This window comes from Triturus cristatus, chromosome 2_1 (genome assembly GCF_964204655.1).
Source record: "Triturus cristatus chromosome 2_1, aTriCri1.1, whole genome shotgun sequence".
In the NCBI taxonomy this organism is placed as follows: Eukaryota; Metazoa; Chordata; class Amphibia; order Caudata; family Salamandridae; genus Triturus; species Triturus cristatus.
Window position 1 is genome coordinate 627,262,486 of NC_140581.1, and position 23,320 is coordinate 627,285,805.

At 44.0% G+C, this 23,320-nt stretch overlaps 1 protein-coding gene across 1 annotated transcript in view; it reads right to left on the reverse strand.

Annotated features, from left to right (window-relative positions):
* SLCO4C1 (solute carrier organic anion transporter family member 4C1) overlaps positions 1 to 23,320 on the reverse strand; it is a 499,215-nt gene that overhangs the window by 25,851 nt on the left and 450,044 nt on the right. The window contains exon 12 of the mRNA XM_085632555.1: positions 21,708 to 21,845. Coding sequence (XP_085488681.1) covers positions 21,708 to 21,845 — 138 coding nt within the window. The remainder of the gene's footprint in view (positions 1 to 21,707; positions 21,846 to 23,320) is intronic.

Here is a 23,320-nt window from a genome sequence, read left to right on the forward strand (position 1 = left end):
ACTGCAGCCATTGACAAATGTAAAGTAATACAAAATAAAATACTAAATAAATCTGTCAGCAGGGTAACAAAGGAAGTGCTAGGAATATGTGAGTGGATGATAGGAAAGGGCAAAGAACAAAAGTGAATCCTGTTGGAAAGACAATAGGCAGAAGATATCTACTAAATGTTAGATACATGCATTGGAAATTACTATTTCTTTTTGCGGTAAGCAGAATGTGGCTGCCGCTCTGCAGATAAGTAGGTATTGTATGTATGAATTGGAATTATGAGGAATAGATTAAACAACCATATTGTCCAGAGCGACATCCTCTCCAATGTGTGGAATGGGATTTGCCCCATAGAATATGTGAGACATATTTTTTTATCTCCCATGTGGTGAAACAGAGATTATGATAGAGATTGCAATGTTTCCAGTGGTGGCAGCCAGTCATGTGCGAGTCAGGTCATCAGAAGGAAACTTACTAAGATCCTCACAATTAGATCAGGTACCACCAGCACCCTTCTTGATAACCGTTGTCTCCAAGGGGGAATCATAGATGTTATGGATCATTCTTTTGTCATCGTCTGGTCTGCAGTCTCTCAAAGTGGTCCAGTCTCTATGGCCTCCATAGCCTCATCGTGGGCCTCTTCTGCATCATGTCTCTGGAATACTGCAAACGGGCCCCCAAAAACCTTGATTGGGATCCCACAAGTGTGTAAGACAAATTCAATCACAGGCAGCAACTTCTCATCCTTGTATCCCTTCTTACCAGTGGCACAGAGCTCTAACAGAAAGTTGCAATTTCTCTTACGGCCAAGGTCTGCCTCCATTTGACCACATTTTCAGCATGCTGACTAAATATCAAAAATATGTTCAGTGAACTATGATGCTTGGCCTATGTGTACATTTCTGAACTGCTTGGTAAGCAAGTTGAACTGAGGATGTTCTTGGAAGGAATAGCCATGAGACCTATTTGATGTGTGGTTGACATGACTTTGGCTGGGCCACATTAGTGTGGTTCTTGGTTATCTGAGATATGCTAGAAAAGTGGTATCCTGCAAGGTAGCAAACGATTGGTAAGACTACCTACTTACAGATCTAACACCCCAGGAGTGTAGGGCTCTTCATTATTACAAATAATATTTAATATTTTTGTCAGACTATTATGACAGCTGATTATATATTTGGATTCTTAGCTGACTCATATGATGATGGCATACAAATATTTATTTTATTAGACTGGAGCATCTCCTGCGCCTTGACAAACGTTCAGTCTTGTTGAACAATGGTCCAGGCTGGACGGGCAAGAGCAGAGATAAAGCTGAGTTACTGATAGCTAGAAATAGAAGCCCCACCAGCTGGACTTATTCTGGCCACGATCACTTGGATCACCACCTGCACAATCAAACCATGTAATCTTTAGGCAAACTTATCTAACCGGATCTTTCGTTTCAGCAACAAAATTGCAACATTACAGCTTCCTGCTACCGTATGAGGCACCAACAGCAAAAATCCTTCCATTAGTCCTCAAGCCAAATCATCCAGTCTCACCAAGGACTGTGTACTATCATAAATTGATCACTTTAACAGCCTTACCTGGAAGCACCTGATCTTGAGCTGAAAAAGCTCAAAATTAATGCGGAATTCTACAATAAGAAAAGTCATTAGCTTCAGAAAATATGATCGTGTTTCTCGTGCAGGTCAGGCCCATCATTGGTAAAACAATGCATCACTTTTAAAATGGCCAGCTTTAGCCACAAAATCTACTCTGGCCAATAGAGTACCTGATTCAAGGATACATCTTTAAACCATAACACATACATAGCCCTTCATTCTGACTCATTTTTCCTAATCAAAGGCCTCCCATATTTGCAGACCAGGCCAGGCCAGGCCCAGCCCTCAGGTGAGTCATCTATTCTAGGTGCATTAGATCCTCCACAGTCCTGAGTCCTTGCTTTGTAATGGATTAGGATTACCCCAAAATATGTGGGCCGTTAGGGATGTGTTGCTTTCACTCTAAGCATGTCCTCCTGCTACAAAACACCACCCATTTGCCCACCAGTGATTCAGAGCAAATGTTCCGTACACAACTTCTTTTGAAAAAGCACTACAATTTATACAGAGGTCCCATAACCCGTTTCAAATTTGATCCTGGGGGGAAAAGAATTTAAGTGTGAGAGCATAGATTTACATGATGCAAGAAGTTATTGGATGAGTGAAAAGCCACAAATGGCTGTCAGCTACCACCCCATTCTAAAACATGCACAGCTCAAAATATACATTCATTCACATAGATTTTGAGCGCAGCTATTGGCCTAAACAGATAGCAATGTCGCGTTCTTGTTTTGCAATGGGATTAATGCTGTTGGTTGATTTGATCTTTGGACCCACTTTGTATGATCACCAGTGCTGACCTCTTTGTTGTGCATGGGGTAAATCCATTTCATCCCACAAGAACAGGACACTAATTGAAACCAGAACCTAACCCCCCCATTAGCCTCTCACCACCTGAGAATGAAACGACTAGTGATGAACCCTGCAATTTACTTGGGCTCCAGTTAATTGCCAATAAATGCAACTCAAATGTAACTTGGTCAATTAGTGTGTCAGATATAATAATGTGCAATCATAACGCACAACAGGTATTATTTTAAACATATGCTATGGACTCTGGAAGGTTAATAATGTTCTGGTGTTCAGAGCTGAAGTGAGCGATCAGATTGGCTTAGTTCTTGGCATAACGCTGCCAAGAACAGATATGATTTTATTTTTGCAAAATATTCATTTAAAGTAACAAAATGCAGGTTTTCACGGGCTTTATTGGTGGTCAAAAAAACATGTTTAAAAGTTGGGAAGTCCCACTCTGCTCACTCAGTTAATGACTGGATCCTAGATTTAACTGTTCTTGCAAAAAGTTAAAATCCTGAAGTCAATTTAAGGCAAGTAGACATTTGTAAGACATAAACCCACAAGTATCCAACTGCCAGCTCAAAGGAATCAGGAGACCAAGCTGAACATCCAAACAAATCTGTTTTAGCCTCTTTTTAAAATTAGCAAAACTACCACGGACCCTTAAAACAAGGAGGAGTTCATTCCACCAATAAAAACGATAGATGTGCAACATCCAATCTCCCATAGTCATTAGCTTTCTCCTTGAGACATTTAATCATCTCATATCCCATGGTCGCAGCATCTATCCCAAAACGTATGATTCCATCTTCTTTTCAGAATGAACAAAGCCATCACCAGAAGCAGTTTTATGAATCAGGACCTTAGAACAAATCCAGTAAATTAGTAATATGGAGCCACCGTTAGCCTCTTAAGTATAAAATGGATAGGTGGTCAACATGGAAGGTCAGTTGCTGAATAAACAGCAGAACTCTATTTTCTGAAGGTGCCCCTCAACACTTTCTGAAGTACAGCTTCCTGTCTGCGGCCAGTGTCCTTCCACTGGCCACAGGCTTCTGCACAAACTTTTTTTTCTTCATTTTATTCATGCACTCCTTTTTTGTTTTTTGGTTTTTTTGTTTCTTTTTTTGTTTTATATATAGCGCGAACTCAACCTGAGGTATCAGAATGTTTTACATGAGCAGCAGTTGCTTTACAGATGGACACATTAATTTTGTTAAGCGCAGAGTGATTAAGTGATTTGCCCAGAATCACAGGGTGTTGAGCGTCCCTGCCGAGACTCGTACCCCGATCCTTAGCTTCGAGGTTGACCGCTTTAGCTGTTAGCCACATACTGTCTTACACAAGTGCAAGTGTCTGCAGTATGTTCCCCCCCTCCCACCTCTGTCTGTGTTTTTCCTTGCTCTCTTTGGCCCCTGCCCTCCTCCCACCATTTGTACTCTTTTGTTTTTTAGTTTTGCAGTTTTATACAGCAACAACTTGACCCAAAGGTATTGGAGAAATTTTTCAGGCGCACCAGTTACATTACACTAAGCCATGTTCGAAATTTTTTTTTAGGCATGGGAGATTTACCCAGAATCACAGGATGTTGAGCCAGTGCCGATACTCGAAGCTGGTTCCCCAGCTGTTGGCAGCTCTGGCTGTAACATCACATCCTCTTGCCCAACTTTCCTCTCTCCTGTTGCTTGCCCCTCCCACCGTCCATTATATTACAGCTTGCCCCATAGCAAGCATTGGCGATGCCAATAAGTTTAACCTATGCAAGATATATTGGTTTTGTCAATGTTTATTTAGACATGTTGCACAGCAGTACCAAACATGGTGTAAAGTAAAGAAATAAATCGCTATGATTCAGCTAGCGTTGGCCACATCACAGCTTATTGTTTTTCTTTACTTTAAGCCATGTTGCACAGCACCCCACTCTACTATCCAACATGCCTAAAAACATTAACAAAGCCAAATGCTATTTGGCTTTGTTAAAGTCATTAAGACATGTCGCAGAGCATGGCTTCATGGTGATTGATTGTAGCATCAAAACTTAAACAAGTTTGATTCCCAGAGTAATTTCAGTCCCTGGGTTACGCAGTCTGGTCATACTGTGGTGACACCACACGAACTTCTGGGCCTCACCCTCACAGAGGTGTGCAGGCCCTTCCCTGGTACTGCAATGGACATCTTTGGCTCATCCCACCTCACCTCAGCTGTTTCATGGCTTCCATTTCTTCTGAGTAGCATCTTCCTCAAGTAAGGACACCTCTAGAGTCCCTGTTGTATGGTTGGTAATCTCTCTGTGGAGGTCATGGAGCTTATGCATCTGTTCCTGGTAGGTCAAAGCGAAGTCCTCAGCTTTGTGGACCTGAACTTGGCAAGGGGAGTTCATTGTGGATGACCCTATCCTGGAGCACAGAGAGTTTCTCAACACCACTTGGAGGCAGAACCTAGGATCCATAGAGATATTTCGGCTCAACAAATGGAATCAGAAGTCTTTCATCCATCTATATACCAAAGCCGCAAACGGCAGAAGTGTATTAAATCTGTCACTTCTTATTCCTGTTTAGAGCAGTTTTGACCTTTTGCTTACTCCAATGAGTTAGATCCAGCCAAAATCTTTGCGGTGAGGTATGAGCAGGCATGTGGGATGGAGCTGAAGGCCTCCTCTAAGACAATACCAATAAGGACACAAAAGAAGGGTAGGTTGTCTTTCTCTGCTTACTATTAACTGGAGCATAGACTGTCCTACTTGGCTTACTATTAACCTGTGGGTGGTAAGCTCTACTGAGAATGGGCCAAGCACACAAGCAGGGCCGGACTGGCTGTAGCGGGCACTGGGCATTTACCCGGTGGGCTGGAAAGTTGGGGGGCGATTTTGGACCAGTGGGGGGCGGTTTTGTTGCAGGAAGCCGGTTTTGCAGCAGTGCTTTTACCAGTCAGTTTGAAATATTTATGCCTTCCTGCACAAAACAAAAGGGCATTGGTTGACTAAAGTGGTTTGATTTTTGTATGCTTCTGCCTGCTGTACTTGTTACTGTTTTGCTAGTCACTTTGAAATATCTGAGCCTTCAAAAAGGGAATTGTTAGTTTAAATTGGTTTGATTATTGTATGGTGCTGTAGTTATTGCTGTTTACCAGTTGCTTTGAAATATATGTGCCTTTATGCACACACCAAACAGGGAGTTGTTTGACTAACCTGGCTTCATTTTTGCATACTGCTGGACTTGTTTTTACCAAGCACTTTGAAAGTATTTTCACCTTGATGCAAGAAGAAAATTGGATTGTTTTACAAAACATGCTGGATTTTTCTATAGTGCTGGACTGGTGAATGCTTTATTATGCACTTTGAAAGTATTTGCACTTTTTCTTTTGCTTCACCAAATACAGTTTGTATAGATTGTCATTAAGCACTTGCTGATATGGTTTGTTTTTATTCAACCTGCAGTGTTATTTATGGTGTTGCTTGCACTTGTCTGTAATACGTGTGCCTTAAATATTGTATTTAGCATTGTTTATACTACAGAAATGATAATTTAAAACAAACATCTGCATCAATGTTCTGAAGCATCCAAACAGTTTTCTTCCTCAGCCTTGTTTGCCTGCCTGTTTTTGCAATGCTTACTAATAAAGACATGATGGTAGAAATTGAAATTGCTTCCTCAGTTCACGTTGTTATAATCATGCACAACCCTTGGCAGTTGCTAGTGTGTGGCATGCAGATAATTCACCAGTCTATTTCTCTTGACTTCCGCAGGATACTGAGTTAAATCTTGTGTACTTCTCATGTATATTGTCAGTCGAGTTTTTATGGAATTGCAGGTTTGGGTTTGTCTTTCAAAGTTTCAAGTTAGTGTTCATTAATGTCTATTCTATTTCAGACCCTTCATAGTTGTTCTTTGTTCTTCATTCATAGTGTTCCTGAGACCATAGGATCGCTCCTTGGCCTTGCTCTGATTGCTGCCTCAGTTAAATAATCTGCTTTTGACAGTATTGTTACAAATGGCATAGCTTGTATGTTAAGAGTGTTTGCCACTTTCTCATTAGAACTTAGAGAAAGACAAAATAGAGGCATTTCATTTAAATGTTGGAGTTTTCAAATCAAAATATACTAGATTTATGGGTGGTAGGGCAAAGTGGTAGGTGGTGGGCTTGGCCGCCGGGGGTGGGGGGCCCCCTCCATGTGCTTTGCAGTGGGGCCCCCTCAAGTTTCGTTTCGCCACTGGGTTGTCAACGCCTCGACGTGGGTCTTAGTCTGTGTATGACACGGGTATTATTAACGCAACACCATTAGTTTACAGACTTATCAAACCATTTACGTTTCGCTTTATGTATGAAATGCTACCTGCTTAAAATCGTCCACTTTTTCCGAAAATTATTTTAGAGCACCGTTTATTCACCCATTTTGTTTAATGCGCCGACATTTGCACTTCCTGAACCAACGATAATTCATGGGAGACGCTCATGATCAATAGAGACTTTTATATTCAGCTACCGCACTAATGAAGGCACGTTTTTGATATAACATCCTACACATTCACCCGATATAACCGCTTTAGAATGGTTACACACCTTGGTACACCCGCACGTTAATGCTGGTAATGGGCACATGATTAGTCGAACATCCACAGGACGTGGCCCCTCATTGAATTCATTATACGTCATTTCTTTTGTGTTTAGATTTCCCCTGATGAAGGGCTAACATCAAGCCCGAAATGCATTGGGATCATTGTTAAACATTGTTGGCAATTCATAAAGGATGGCTCAGATGGGTCTTCAAAGTTGAAAGAAGCTTACACATCTTTATGGTTAAAATAAAGATTTGATATAGCTGAGACAACCTTATCAAAATCGCTTATTTACATTGGCACCAGAATTTGAATATCGCTCACGCGATTCGTTCATTGCTGCGCCCAGAGGGGCATTCCCTAAGTGTAGAGAACGCAACGTATCCAGCTGTTCATTAACACTCCAAAGATCAGAGAGTGATACCTCTGAGGCACGCAACAACTTGTCATATCCACACAAACTGCTAGTGCGTGTTCAACCCCTCCGTTTCATGGTCATAAAAATGAAACAGCAATGTTCTCATAATATGTCATCTTGCGCGTGTCAGTATGTATGTGTTTCTGTAAATAAAATAGCAATGTTTTGATAACATTTATTCTCGAGTGAAGTAGTTAACCCACACCAAGTAATTCTTACAAACAGAAGTGGAAATACAGCAGTTTGAGCCCAACCTGTATGTGCTTTCTAACGATGATATCTTCTTTTATATGTGTACAGAGCTCTTACATTTCCTAGGTCTTTGTATGAGTAGCTCACTCACAATAGCTTTTTGCTTAACATGCTGGGACTTGTAGTCTTGTTTTTATGATGAGACAAAAATTTCTAAATAAAAAACAGGTCTGGATGGGTTATTTATGCATGAACCTGAGAAACTAGAGAAGTGTTTATTCCCAGGCTTTGCTTTCATGTACTGACTACCCGCAAGCGCATTCCATATCTGCAAGCTCTTTCCCATAATGCTGGCAATGCTATAGTGAAATCTTTTTAAGTCATCCATTTACACAAGTGATTTCAAAAGTTTCAGTTATTATGCTTAACCAAGATGAAATCCATTATGCCAGGATTTCCTAAGTGAGAGCATCAATGCATCTGAGACTGTTATCAAGGGTCAGATTTTGGCATGTACTGGGCCTTTGCAAGGAATGAGACAGGTGCACTATTACAGCACGTTTGGGCAAACCTCATCTTTCCTAAAGACAGCATATGAGCATGCGCCTTATATACAAAGCGAACAACTCATGAGGCTTTTGCAGGTTTGGTCAGCTTGGACAACTCAAAAGACAACATTACAATGCATAGATTTGAACAAAAAGATACAGGTGAACACAATTATGTGACTAAATGATGTGCCATGGCTAGCACACTGCAAGAGGGAGACGTGTGTATGTTTGAGACTGCAGCAGCCACAATCATGAAAATGGGAAGGAGACTTGCAAAATGAGGAAGGCCTCCTCACACTTTTCTGGATGAAGCTACAGACAATGATTTGGGGTCAACAGTACTCTTAACATGAATTGTGATAGTAACTGTAGGGTGAAAATAAATACTGATTTGTTCTCACGATGGTGTAAGTACAGTATTCATTTTAGAATTTGAGGAAACTTTATAAACGCTGGTGAGTTCATTTTTTCCATTCAGTGAAAAGCTTTGTGGTCCATGCAGAGACACTTAAACATCTCCCTCATTTCCACTGCTAGCCAATGCAGTTCTCTACAGATGTCTCAGATATAGTAAAGGAGATAGGAAAGAAAGCCTAGCTATAGGCTGCTTGAGTTGTCTACTACAGACACTACACATGTGGTGAGTACACATGCATGCATGTGTCTAGGGAGGGAGGACACATCTTCCTCAACCGATGCAGAACCTGGAAACCTGTGGTATCAACTGATTTGCTTTGTGACTTAAGCTAAGCCTCATAATCTAAGTATGTCCAATTACTTAACCTCATGACGGAAAGAACCTCCTGTTGGAGAGCCACAAACTACTGTCTCAGCATTCCACTTGATTTCTCTGGAGCAGTAGCCCAGTTTTACTTGTGCTGAGTGTCAGTTATTCATGGCCTATCTACTTGGTGGCAGCTGCCACACAATCTTTAAGTTTTGAGGCTGATAAGAGAAACTGCTTGTCCTGCCTAACGATTAACAGAGTGACCTTGCTATGTGTCTTCATACTTTAAATCTTCACACTCCTCTATAGTAGACCTTCCTCTCGAAGGCAAAGTAGGTAAGAAAGATCAAAATGCCTTTGACAACAGTCTTTAAGGAAGAGAAAGTAGAGTGCCTTAGCACATCTAGAAATTAGCCAGACCTGGTATCTCTAACAGAGAGTGACAAGCAGGTGCTCCCAACAACCAAAAGACAGTGGGAAATAAAGAAGTTTTTAAATTTAAAGATCACGGAACACTGAGCCACAACCACACAGTCTAGAAGTTCAACATCTACCCACTGTAGCCTGAGTTATGCCTGTTATACTCGAAATTATTTCTGAGAAAATCAAATCAACACATTTACCATATTTCTATAGTTGAGGTCTGTGGGAGTGAGGTGTAGACCATCAGAGGCACCACTGAAATATTTTGGTGGGGGGGGGGGGACAGCATGATGATAAAGCTGCTGAAGACTTTGCAGCATCTTCCCTTAGAGAAGCTTTGAATAACCCACCGCCAGCCATTAACCTCCTAATTACAAAGGATTGAAGAATCCCATTGTCCGGGACGTTGTGGTCACCTCCTCATCACAAAGGGGGTTAATCATGTCGATGCCATATCTAACTTCATTGATTACTGTTCTGTACTTCTTCTTGAAAGTCCTGGTGTTCTTCATTTTCCCTTCATGCCTGTATCGTACTCATTTGAAGGTAAAGATGGGTTCCATTATCACTGTTTTGCTGCTCCGCACAATGTATGCATCGTAGGCTGATGCGATGCAGCTGCGATAACAGCACGATCATTGCTCCAGAACAGCAGATCATCTTCTCATCTAAGGAATATGTGCTTTTTGTTGCACATTTGTTCACAAGCTTCTGTGAGAAGGATATCAATATGATAGCAGCCCAAGTGACGCAACCACATCAAGTCTTCATCACACCGAGCTGTGCATTACCTTATAGGAACTTCATGTAACAATGCATCTCAGTCATCATGGTGGCAACCATTTGCTGCATACTACAGCAGAAAAAAGCAGCAGCCATGCAAACTGCGCTTGGGAGGAATCTGTAGTGCAATAGTGCAGCACAGGCAGACATTTGAGGGCAGGGAGAAGTTCTATCCAAATGTTGTTACAGAGGTCCAATTTAGTTACTATGATAAAACCATTTTAAGGATACATTGCTCATGCAGTAAATGGACTGCTAAAAATTCTTCTGAACTTACATTAAGTAGGTCACAATGATTTCTATAAATCCACTAATTTCCTCTATTTTTCAAAGATAATTCAATCTGTGCCGCGTCTGATTGCTGTCTTTGCCATATGTTTTTTTTCCTTTTCATACCCAGACTAAGTCCTTCTGTAGTCAAAACCGCTATTTCTACTTCATAACTGGAAAGTGATTCAGGGCCATATTCACAAGAAACTATCGCCGACCAGGCATGTGTGAAGGAGGCAGGAGAAGCATGACTGGGAAAGCACACAATGCCAAGAGTGGCGGAGATGTGCTGGACAGACCGCAGTATGCAGAACACACCCATATCCATGGCGACATATACCTCTGGTGTATGGAGTGTAGTGGACAGTGGACGCAACCATGTCACCCCGACCAGTGGGGGAATTCACGCAAATGTTGCCAGTTATGTCCTCCCATAAGCGTGAGCGGAGTGGAATGGCCCGGCGTATGCCAGGCCAGCGTGAATGAGGTGTGAATGAAAAGCATGTAGCCCTAGGCATGGTCCTCTTCCGGAAAGCACAACATCTCTGCCAGGGTGGCGTCCCTCACCACGCTACAAGGCCAACGCCGTCCTCGTGAGTGGAGTTGCCTGCGATTCTGTGCGCCTGCCGTACCCCAGCCTGCTAGACCCCTAACGCGCCAGGCCCACCCCGGCGCAGCTAGGCCACACTGATCACCTGTCGACACCTGCCGTGTGTCAGAATGGTCCACCACAGTCCAGTGCAAGCACCAGTTCCGTGACCTCTGCAGCCTCCGAAGACCATTGCTGGCCCCCGATGCTGGCCCACATTACTCCTTCCACATTCACATACTACACCGGTGTCCTCTTCGGCCTAGTAGGTCCCATATGTAAAACTGCGTCCTGAGTCCTGAATGGCAGTGACCCCAAATCCGGGGCAGTGGCCACAGTGCCAGCCCCCCCCCAATTAGTGTGGCATAGTTCCATATGGGCATCTTGTGACACGTGGTGCCACTAACCCTGTTCTACGCCAGCCGGCGACACGTGGTGCCACTAACCCTGTTCAATGCCAGCCGGCGACACGTGGTGCCACTAACCCTGTTCAACGCAAGCCGGCGCCACGTGGATGAGGGACCAGGATCACCCTGCAGACCAGTAGGTTCCACATCCAGGACCTAGTCGCGAATCACGAATGGCAGAGTCCACACCAGTGGTCGAATGGAGTGGAGTAAGAGGAAGATGTGGCTCAGTGCGGACGAAAGCCGGATCACAGTCACAGAGGTGAACGAACACTATCAACAACTGACCTGGTGCCATCCATCCTGTTCATCTCAAGTCCGCGTCCAGTGGTGCCACTGAACCTGAACTACGCAGGCCGGTGGAGCCATCCAACCTATGCCGGCGAGACTCAGTGAATGGCCCGTGCTGACCGCGGCCTCAGGCCTACACTGCGGTCCATTAGGTCACACATGTGGAACTGTGTTTTGGGTAAGATATGGAAGAATCCACACCATTGGACACGCCTCATCGCTGGCGGCATCCCATAACTGCACTGGTGCCACTAACTCTGAGCACAATGAGTCATGGGCACCATCTGGTTGGACCCTGGTGGCGTCAGAGCCCATGGCCTGGTGGTTTTCTGCATCTTCTTCTGGCTGGACCGGACTTGGTGTCCAACATGTGTCTGTTCCATTAATCTCCACCATAGTGATAGTATCAGCGTGGGCCTGCCCTCTGCATCCCGCCCTGGGGGTACACCTTCCTTTGTCCATAGAGACACTCCGGAACAAGGCCCCTTGTCATCCCATGAACCTGCTCAGCACCCGTGACCCTGCCCCAGTGCACCGCAAGTCAGTGGCCCGTGACGCCAGGCCCGTGCAGGACGATGTGCATCCGGGCCACTAACTCTGTGCAGCACAAATTATGGGGCCTTTATGGTTGTATGGTTGTGTCCTTTACGATGTACACTGTTGTCGATTTCTGACTGCACCAGGCAGCCGTTGCCGGCTGGTGTGAACACACCCCACACACATCCAACACAAGTGTCACACGGTAAGTGTGCCTGATAATAAATGTGGCGGTGCACACATGCCCGTAGCCATTCACACCATCTGAGCAAGTGTGTCCGTGTGTTTATTGTGTCAGCTTGATGTGCACGGGCCCTGCAACATCACAGTGTGCTGTCTTCTGCGGATGTTGCCATGTCACCTCAGCATTGGCAGGGACTCTGTAAATATAGCTCCGCACCTGCCCCCCTGCATGCACATGCTGCGTGTGCTGGTTCGGCAGGGTGGGCAGGGCGTGGTCTAGACCTGGCCCAGTGCATGAAGTGCGGTAACTGTGTCTCTGTATTGGGGTGTTGTCGCCACCAGGGCCACAGTACACTATGTAGCAAAGTGGCATGTACCAGGAGGGCAGGCCCGCAGGTATGGGGACATGTAGGAGTGCTAGGACGCTCAGGCTCTTGGCAAATGCATGCCAAGTGTGATGTGTATCAGTCTTGCGGATGCATGAGTCTGTTGCCTGGCCTCATTCGCAGCGCGATCCCAGCAAGCCATGTGTGGGACACCTGTGTCTGCCCTGTCCGGACCATTGGCCTACACCCAAGTGGGCACACACCTTCGAAAACCAGCGTCTCGGTGTTGTTGGCATGGTGCTGGACATGCTTGGACAGGCATTAGAATGGTGTCCCATAGGAGTGCACGTGATGCAACAATGCAGCGCACACAAGTGTGGGTGCCTGTGGCAAGGCGGAGCAGCTGTGTGGCAACGTGACACACAGTGAGTCCGCTCATGTGCATCATGCTGGGCATATCATCCATGATTCCCAGGGTCGGAGACGTCCCACCACACCCACGACCGGCCTCTGTACGTCTCCTGTATGCATGCAGCTGGTGAAGTTACTGTAGGCATGAAAGGTCCATTGTCTGTACTATCAGGTGGCAGCACATCTGCAGCTCTGAGCAGGAACTTGCATGTGCCCAGCACCCCCTGATAGGTACGATAGCATTTGCTTGCAACTCCCACACTACGCACTGCCCGATGTGAGACCAACGTGTACACATCCCACACGCAGTAGTCCTTGGTCATAGTTGGCGTGTGTGATATGGCCTTCACACGTACTCCCACCCCACCCAAGGCCTGCACCCGTTGCACACAGACACTACTCATTGCACCGAGCTGTACCATTTCATCCACAGGACTGTCTCAGGGCAAGCCAGTGCCGCTTCAGACAGAGCCACTGGTGTAATGGCAGACCATCCCGGACACATGTTCTACTCCAGTCACATGGAACTGTACCGTGCGCGTCTGCTGCATGTACTGGGGGTACTGCTGTTGGCAGTGCTGTGGATCAGTTACCGGGTGAGCTTCCGCGTTGCGCACGTCACCTTCGTGCAGCCTGTATTCCATTGTGGCTCGTGCATATTCGAGTTGTCCATGGATGTCTGCCTCTTCAACGTAACGGTAGCTGATCTAGATCTCAAAGTGTGTGTGCGCCCCCTGTTGGACCACGACCAGGAGTGTCACTAGGATGACCGCTTATGGCATGCATGGATGTTCGGCATGCAGGCTAGAAACTGGACCTGGGAGATTGCACAAGTCATCGTATGCAGTGAGCACATTGGGCCACTACCTGATTGGGCTTTGGTGCACATTGGGTCCACTGGTTGGAGTCAGCACATCTGTCCTGGTCAGCTGATGGATTACGTCGACGACATGTCAGAGGTGGTGGACGACGAGCACTCATTGGAGATGTTGGCCTACGCAGCTGCACTCGCGTTCATGAGAGAGTGACAAGGTACCTGCAGCCACAACTGGATGTGAGCCATTGCACTTGTCACGACACATGGTTGCATGTCGTGGATATGGTCACAAGTCTCGAGACGACAGTGGACATGGCTGCATTGGCCAGGACTCATGTTCCAGGTGTGAACAACCAACGTGGGTTGGCACTGACGTGTTGGTGAGGGACTGCCCCGAGGTGGACATGGGCGCTTTCCTACGTTCCTCATTCAGACATGCTGCTGCATTGGTCTGCATATCGTGGCACTTATTTTGGCCGTACTGACTCGCACTTGTTGATAAAGTTTCCGCACTTTCACTTGTCTCCAAATGTGTTGTGTCTTAATTTGTATGCCAATGTGTGTCACAGACTCTCTGGCTCCCTGCCATCCGTGCATTGCTACCCCATCAGGGCTGTGTGTTTGTACTTGTGCATTATCATGTCCCTGTTTCGTGCTTTGCCAGATGCGTATGGCCGTTTACCGGCCACAGGCGGGTGCATTTGTGTCCTGTGTTTGGTTGTGCACATGTTGGTGTTTGTACCACGTTGTGTTAGATGTTGGGGTGCTCTGCTTCCTATGTGTGTGCGCTGAATTGTGTGTGAGATGTCCCTTCAGCTCTGATTTAGCTCACCCTTCTCCCTTCCAGTTGGTGTTGTGTTCACTTCTGTGCCAGTTCAGTGGTGTGACATTGCCGGGTTGTGTGACTTGTGCTCCTGGTTGGTGTTGTTACTCTTGGGCATGGTTTGTCTGCAGTTGTGCTGTGCTTAGTTGTGCATGTGTGCCATTGTGCCCAACTCCTCCCGTCCCCCAGTCCCTGCTGGTTTCTCTCCCTGTTGCTGTTGTGTCTGTTGTTTGGTGCATTTTCCGGTCCCCGAGTCCTGCCACCATCGCCAGACTGATGTGGTGCAGACCATTACCTCCATGTCATCCAGCTCCTGATGTGGCGCTGGACTCCCATTGCTGCCTTCTTGTTGTTGGCGTGTTTCTGCCTGTTTGTGCCTTTCGCATCATTGCTGGAGTTCTGGTTTTCTGCCATTGTCCTCCTCCGCTCTCAGGCTGCATTAATCTTGTCCAAGTTGGCCTGCATTGTACAATGTTTTGTTGAAAATGGGTTTGGTGGGGTTGTCTGCTTGCTCGGGTTGCCTCCATTGTGGTTGGCTGTTGTTTTCTGTTTGGTCTGTCTTACATTTTTCAGGCTTTTGTTGTGCTTATTCCCGCCTGTCGTGTGTTTCACGGTCCTGGTGGTGCTTATCCCTGCTTTCCTCATCACGGATGGTCTCATCGCAAGATTTCTGGTGTCGTGGTTTGTGTTTTTATCTCCGTCTGGGTGGTTGTATCACGGACATTGGCCGCGTTTTCGGTGGACTATTGCATGGTACCGCCGTGTTGTGAATTCCACATTAACACGGGGTTATTTTCCCACGATGGGCTGCGATGTGTAAAGTTGCATTAACATTTTTTGGTGATGTTTAGCACACGTTCTTGTAAATATACCCCTCAATTTTTGACAACCGATTCGAAAATGTGATGAACTGGGATCTAAATACAGTTGACAAATCTGTAACAAATGGATTTATGGATGTATTGTAAAATTGCAATGTTGTCACTGCCTTAAAGAATTTTTGGAAATAGTTGAAAGCATCGAAAAAGAGAAGAACATCTTACTAAAAGTTGGCATTTAAAAGAAATAAAGATGCCAGTTTTACAGATAACCTTTTCTAAGAGACAAGTTGTTAAGAACCTCAACTAGGCAGAATCTAAACGGGGGCCAATCGAAGTTGGCCAATCTAATTCTTAACGAATCGGACCACTATTTTGGCTGACTGTATGTTGGTGCTTTTAACAACGTGTTTCAATTACCCCATTCAATGTTAATAAGCGTATTGTTCTCTGAAGGATGAAAGACTGGTTCACTTCAGTGCTTTTAGGGCAACTAAACACTGCAGCACTGCAAATACCAGATGCAACTCTTACTAAATTATACTCCTTCAAACACCTTGTAAGAAAGAAATACTGTCACAGTCTTGTTAAAAGTGTAACTACTAAACTTAGGTCACACAGCTGTCATTTAAGGGTGCATTAGTAGTGATATCCCCATGTGCTACCACATTTGATTGTCATACTGTTGTACTGTGCATAACATGTGTCATTCCTGAATATGTCAATGGTATACCCATTTCCTCACTCACTAAAAGATAAAAGACTGAGGGGCTGATAACGAGTTTGGCAGTCCATCAGTCCGCCAAACCCATGGTGGCGGGCCCTGGAATGTCAGACTGGTGGTCCACCCACCGTATTACGACAACGACGGTGGGACCACAACAGATCCACTGCAACCGCCGGGGATCATTGATCCCATGGCGTTTGCACGGTGGTGAGAGGCCCTAATATGCTGTGAGAAAATGCATCCCCAAACATTGGCCAACACTAAATGCTGGCAACTTGAAGCTAGAACGCCCTCTCTATGCCTTCAAGAAGAGCAAAAGCATAAAAGACCATCTGGTCAGGGCTACCCTCCCTGACACTAAAAGGGATTCCTCCCTCAGAACGTTATGGAATCTACCGCCCTTAGTCGGCCACTTTAAATGCGCTGGCTGTAGTGTTTGTAGTATCACAACAGACACTAAAAGATTTGTGCATGCCAATATAGACATTACCATCTGTCACTTTTCCAATTGTAACACTTGCAATGTTATATATGCTATTACCTGTCCTTGTAATTTGGTTTATGTGGGACAAACGACACAGAAGATCAGAATCCGGATCTGCCAACATAGAAGCCGGATCCACTGCAAAACAGCCAATGCTCCACTTGTTGAACACTTTACTTGCAAGAACCACACAGAAGATGACTTAAGGTGGCAAGTCATTAGTGTGATCCAACAACCCTCAAAAAACACAAACATTGCCGCTATTCTGAATAAGGAAGAACTTAAGTGGATAATCCGTACTGACAGCCTGTACACAGGGCTGAACCGTTTGGAGGATTGGTCTAACCTGATCTAACCAGTCTATGAACGCCTGTAATTTTGAATTGCCTTTCGATGTTTTAGTGCTTTAATTCCCTTTTCAAAATAGTTTTTCCTATCAATCCTCTATGCCTGCTCTCCCTTCAATTTCCCTTCCTCCACCCTAATTTCCTACTGGTTTGTATATTAAACATACTCTTGCCCTCTTCTCCTCCTTGACACCCACTTGACCCTTTTATTCTCTATCACTCGCCTGGTCCCTCCCTTCCCTTTTCCTCTTGTTGGCATTCCACATATATTGTTTCCCCTTATGGCGTACTTCTGCTTCTGCTTCTTGTCGGAATATTCAGTTTACCTCTTCCCTATACCTCCTTCTTTATGTTCTCTCTGGTCTTCTACATTTAGGCACCTGCCCACTTTCAGGTCTTTATTTTCGCAATTACTTTTCACCGTCCCCTTCTCTTTTTACACCTTTCCATCATGGCCACCCCCTTGACCTCTTCTTTAGTACTTCTACTATTTTCATTCCCTCTGCGGTACTTATCGAGCTCGCCCCCCCTGCCCCGCCTACTCGCACGCACTCTCCGAGCTTCCGTCAGGTGACCTGTGTGGCCCGTTCTCCATGTATTGAAGGCTCCGTCCTCAGGTAAGCGCCGCTACCAGCTGCGTCGTCTCCCCTCTCCCTTCCCCGGTTTTCATTCCCTCAATCGCTACTACCCACTCGCTTTTCTCACCCTCTTTTAGATTCCAAGGTCTCTCCCCTTGTGAACTCTGATCCCAGCTGGGACCCAACTCTTCTCCGCTTCGAGGCCTCCATTGCGTACTAATTGATGCTTTTGCCTTACCCGCAACGGACTTCTGGATTTTGTATTGCGACCGATTTTGGTCTGCGTGCCAACGCGCCAACGCTGCTTACGGCCTCAGGTCACCCCCCAATCGCCATCACGTAAGTCCCCTTCCCCCTTACTCCACCACTCACTGCTTCCCTTCCTTACTTCTCCTACCTTCACCTTGATTATTTTTTAATTCCTCTTCTTATCTACTCATGTGGTTTCACTCTCACTAGGTCATATTTACCTTATTGCCCTCACCTATCGACTTTCTGTATTTACTACTTGGGCCAATCTCTATTGGTATATTTCTCCAGAGTTTCTATCTTGATCCTCATTCTTAGCACTTCACTTAATTGCAATATTGATTCACTGCTGATCCTAGTGCCTTCAGCATGGTTTTGATACGGTTTTCATTTATCTTTCCTCCATTGTCGGCATATCACTTCTGCTCATCTCATGCCTCATGACTCTGTATTCCCTTCGTGCTCTGTACTCCTTAACCGGTTTTTATTCTAACCAAAGTTTTCCCACTCTTCCTCCCCCCTTCTCGCCCTACCCTCTCTTACCTCTTCACCCTTACCTACCCAGGCTAACTTCCCAGGCATTCTTGTCATCGCTTTGTCCTGAAGAGATCACACTATTCTCATGGGGATTGAAACGTCGTCGACTTACGTCTCTAAACTCTATATTGTATTTTACATTCGATTGTTGAGTATGAGATGCTGATCTGACTTTTTTGTATTTGCAATCTTTCACCAAAAAGTCACTTTTTAAAGTCACCAGCCTGGGTTAAGGAAATCGGCTGATTTCCCTTTTACCTCATCACGGCTAGCTCACTCACCAAATTGTTTATTAATTGTTCCTAATTATAATTAAAAGTATTATTTATCTTTTGCATTGATCACTTGTTTAACTCCAATTTCTTATTGTAGTAATTGTGATATTATACCTACTCTATGTGAATGGGACAATTGTTGCTTAAAAATACCTAATATGCTGGCGGCACCGCCGAGCATATTGCAGTTTCCTCACTGCCACGGTTTTCATGACAGTGAGGTGGCCATGAAAACTGTGGTTGTGATGAAACAGAGAGGGTCCCTACAGGAACCCCTGTTTTCCTCAGGGCCATGGGGTGCCTTCATGAAGCACATGTTGTGCCCTCTTTGTGTGCATTCTTCCTCTTTCCTGCACAGCATGGATTGCACAGTCTGTGCTGTGCAATAATGGCCTTTGGCACGCCCATTGTGTTGCAGTTTTAATGCCCACCGCTGAGGAAACTCGTAATCTGGACGGTGGTGTCAGTACAGCTGTGGCACAGTGGGAGCGGGGCGCTGGCGTGGCGGCCCGCTCCCACACTGCCAAAGTCGTAATTAGGCCACGAGCCTTTTCTACCATGCTTTAGTGCTATAGTATTGAGTTCAACCCAGAGTCTTTGAAGACTGTGCATTCATCGTTGACTTAGCTCCTTGGCTAATATTAAATTAAGGTATTAAAATACCTAATGGCTATGTCGTCACTATCAACAGTCAAACTTGTGGCTAGCAGACATAATAAACTGGAAAAATCTGAATTGGCTGGACTAGAAAAAGATTGGGATTGGTTGGTAAGAAGTTCTAAACAATTTTTAGCTACTTTTTACGGATTACTGCAATTTGTATTAAAATTGAAGAAACGTACTTGTAATGATAGAGATCAATTCTATCTTCAGTTTGTAACATTTAAACAAGTCAATTTTTGTAAAATTAGATTATTTATTTATTATGTTATTGCATCATTTTTTCTAAAGAAAACATTTGTAGCAAAAAATCATATTTTACACCAAAATCCTGGAATCCGAAATTGGGTGTATAAAGGTGAATATGTGTTATATTTACAACATTTATTTTCCTCTAGGGTTACAAAAACATTTGGAACCCCTGAGGCAAAAAAAGAAGAACCCGACCTCGGGATACGTTACGTTTTGTTGTTTACAGAATATCGTAAGATAAGAAGAAAAAAAAGAGAAATATTTTAGCCATTGTAATAAAAATATAGGTTTGTGTAACTATAGCATGGTGAACCATATATATGATGCCGTAATGAAAGAAAAAGGAAATAAATGTCCATTTGTGAAGATGTATGCCCGGACGAGGACCTACATCGAATCTTGGGCGAGATATTCTGGTTTGTAGCTCAAAGTGAGCCAGAAAATGCACGGCAAAATAATTCTACAAAAGATCTGTTTCAGTACGGACTGGAGTTTGTTAAATTTGCACAAACTAAGACATGGACGAAGATGCTAATCAAAAGCTGGTAATCTTTCTCATCTATTCATACGACCACCAAACAAGGTAAGATATGTATTCAGAACAAGACAGATGTGTTCTGGTTGGGATCTATTTACGTGTTTTGCTTTGCTAGATTTCGTGAATTTATTTGGGTCATATATTAGAACTTTGCTATGTACGTGAGGTATAAAACTTACTATGCTGTAAGGATATGAAATGGAAGAAAAAACACATTGATGTGATATACTCCTCAGGTTTCTTTAAAAAGTTTAAAAGGAAACTCACAATAGTAAAGCAGAAAAGACTGCGATTGGCCTGCCCTTTCTGCCGCATTTAGAAGTTGGGCCATACATTCTGTGATTGACCAACAGAAGCAGAGGCTCCACCACCTCCCACTATCACACCCTCTCTGGCAGCAAACTGCTGCTGGAGACATCTTCAATAGGTTGCAAGGTACCCGACAAGAGGGCAAAGCCCTTCACTTTCTTGAGTGCTGGATTCTACCATTATTCAACGTTGTGAAACACGAGATCCAAGTTCATACACAATGAAGTAACAACATCACAATCCTGCATCTACAAATATTTGTATTAATACTCCAACACAACTGGATGCATTGGATCACGGCTTGAACTTCCATGTTGAATCAAGGTACATTTTTCGAATAAAACCCCCACATTTCTCTTCCAAAGACGGACAAGTGTCTGTCCATTGCGTTTCTCTATGGGATATTTTGTAGTGTACTCAGGTTGTTTGGCTTTGATTTTCAAGGGCAAGAGTTGAAATCGGGGTCAAAGGGCGTGGCAGCAATGCTCCTTGCAGCTCCATTTCTATAGACAGTCATTTAAACATCAGTGATTTTGAAATGGATGCTAAATTTACATTCTATTTGTTTTCACCCCTATTTCAAGTGTCACCTCATTTACAAAACAATGGGGCATATCAACAACGATTAGAGCTAAACATCGCTAAGCGCGTTTAGCCATGTTTGTCCCATCGCTGGATTTCATCGCTGTGATAGCGCTGTATCAACAACGCTTTTCACAACGGTGATAAGAAATCCAGCGATAGCGGGGAAATCGCCGTTTTGCAGGGAACATCGCTGGTTTTCCAGCAATGTTCCCTGCAAAATGGCGATAACCTTGCTGATACCACCCTGTGGTCGTAGCAGCATAATCCACCCTCTATGTTAAGCATAGGTAAGTCATGATTTTAGCAGACGTTAGATTTTGGCCAAAACTGCCGTTTTCGCCAAAATCTAACGTGTGCTAAAATCCTGTGGGCTGCCTTGTAAATATCGCGATGTGAACATAAGCGATATTTTACAAGGTATTCTATCCGGGGTACGCCCAGTGACGCCCACTTTGCATTTCATTAGAGATGTAAATAGGGCAATAGTTTTATCTCCGCTTTTTTGGCTTTGTAAGCCAAAAAAAGCGGCGATAAAGCCCTTGTTAATATGCCCCAATATTCGTAAAATATGTTATTATTCTTAGAGAAAGCAAACAAGTATAGCATATAAAAATAAACACCATATAATTGTATTGTTAAAACTCGATACTTACTTATTATTACTAGCAAATTGGACATTTTATCGTTATCATAGGTCCAACAGGCTCCGTATCCCCCACAAGGTTTAATGTCCCACAGAATACAAGAGCTGTCTATTGTCAAACCAAACAGAATTGGACCAGGAATAGCACCTATAGGAAAAAGTACATAATTTATGTAAGTTAATGTTCCACGCAATGTGAGAAACTTAAATATTCTGTAACGTTTAAACATTGTATTTTAAGTACATTTGTGGGAGGAGGTTCTTTGTTTTGTCCAAGTGTTTTTGTTACCCTACCGATTCTAGAACAGTAACACAACACATCACCACATCTCGGACCTGAACCCTCACAGCATCTGGAGCTCCCAAAGCCTGTGATTCACAAAGATACAAACTTAGTGATGCAAAATGTAAGCACAGAATGTTTCAAAGGAGTATTACAAACCAGAAATGCCTTTCCTACTTGCAAAATTGCGACTCATTACAAATCGGCATTAGGAGAGAGCATGAAAGGGGCATTCCCTCCTTTTTCCAATTTATAAAGAAATGCATCAAGGGTTGTTGGTCACAATTGTGGTAGCAAAGCAGTGGAAATGTACCAAGTCCTTTTCGGCTGATAACAGATTCACAAAGGGAAAGCTGTCCCTGGGGGTCAGTGTACATTTTTATATTCATGGCTTGTGGTCTTGGAGAAGTAAGCAGTGATCCAAGGACCACAGTCTGTTGCCAATAATGAAATTATCTTGCAGCAGCACCAGATCCTTGAATGGAAACGGGATCGATATTAAAGATTTGGGAGTGCAAATGCTGTTCCCTGCAGGCCACCATCCCTTTATTGGCAGCCAATCAATGGAGGTTGCAAATAGCGACCAGCCTAATTAATATTCATGAGACATATGGTTTTGTGACCTCCTGTAATGGGTATGTTGCAATTCAACTTATTTCAATATCTTGCATTGTTAATTGCACATTTGTTCACAAACCAGGTCTGGAACCAGCAGGTATTAGATTCACAAAGGTTTTTCCATGAGTAGTTGTTCCATCTTAGGTGCACTCTTTAGATTCCAAGCCTGATTCACGATGCATTTTTTGAGTGGTTATAATTTACTAGAAGCTAAGATATGATTTACTCATCACCCTTGTCTATAAACATGTCTTACTTCAGCAAATCCATTATTAAGTTAAACTAAGCCTTAAATAAGACACAGGTACTCACAGATAACGCTTAGTGAATTATGCCACAAAATTCACAAGTAATTAACACCTGAGATAGGAATAAGGCATAACAACGCTTTGTGAACTAGGTTCACAATTGTAGAATTGTATTGAACTTAAAACGTTAAGTGAAACTGCAAGTGGCAAATAAATGGCCCTGATTCAGTAAGTTTTTCTCTGTAATTATGCCTTGCTCCTGCCTTCGGTGTGAATTACTACTGAATGTCCTTCTGATTCACATAACAAGTTCTGAGCATCTTTGTGCCTTACACCTAAGTTTATTATGCCTAGAACAATAGTTTGACAAAATTGCTAACAGAAAACGTTTGTGTCCAATATGTGGACCGAGCCTTGCCATTAACCTTCATGTTATGGGAATACCATGGACAAAGATGCCAACGCAAGAATCCA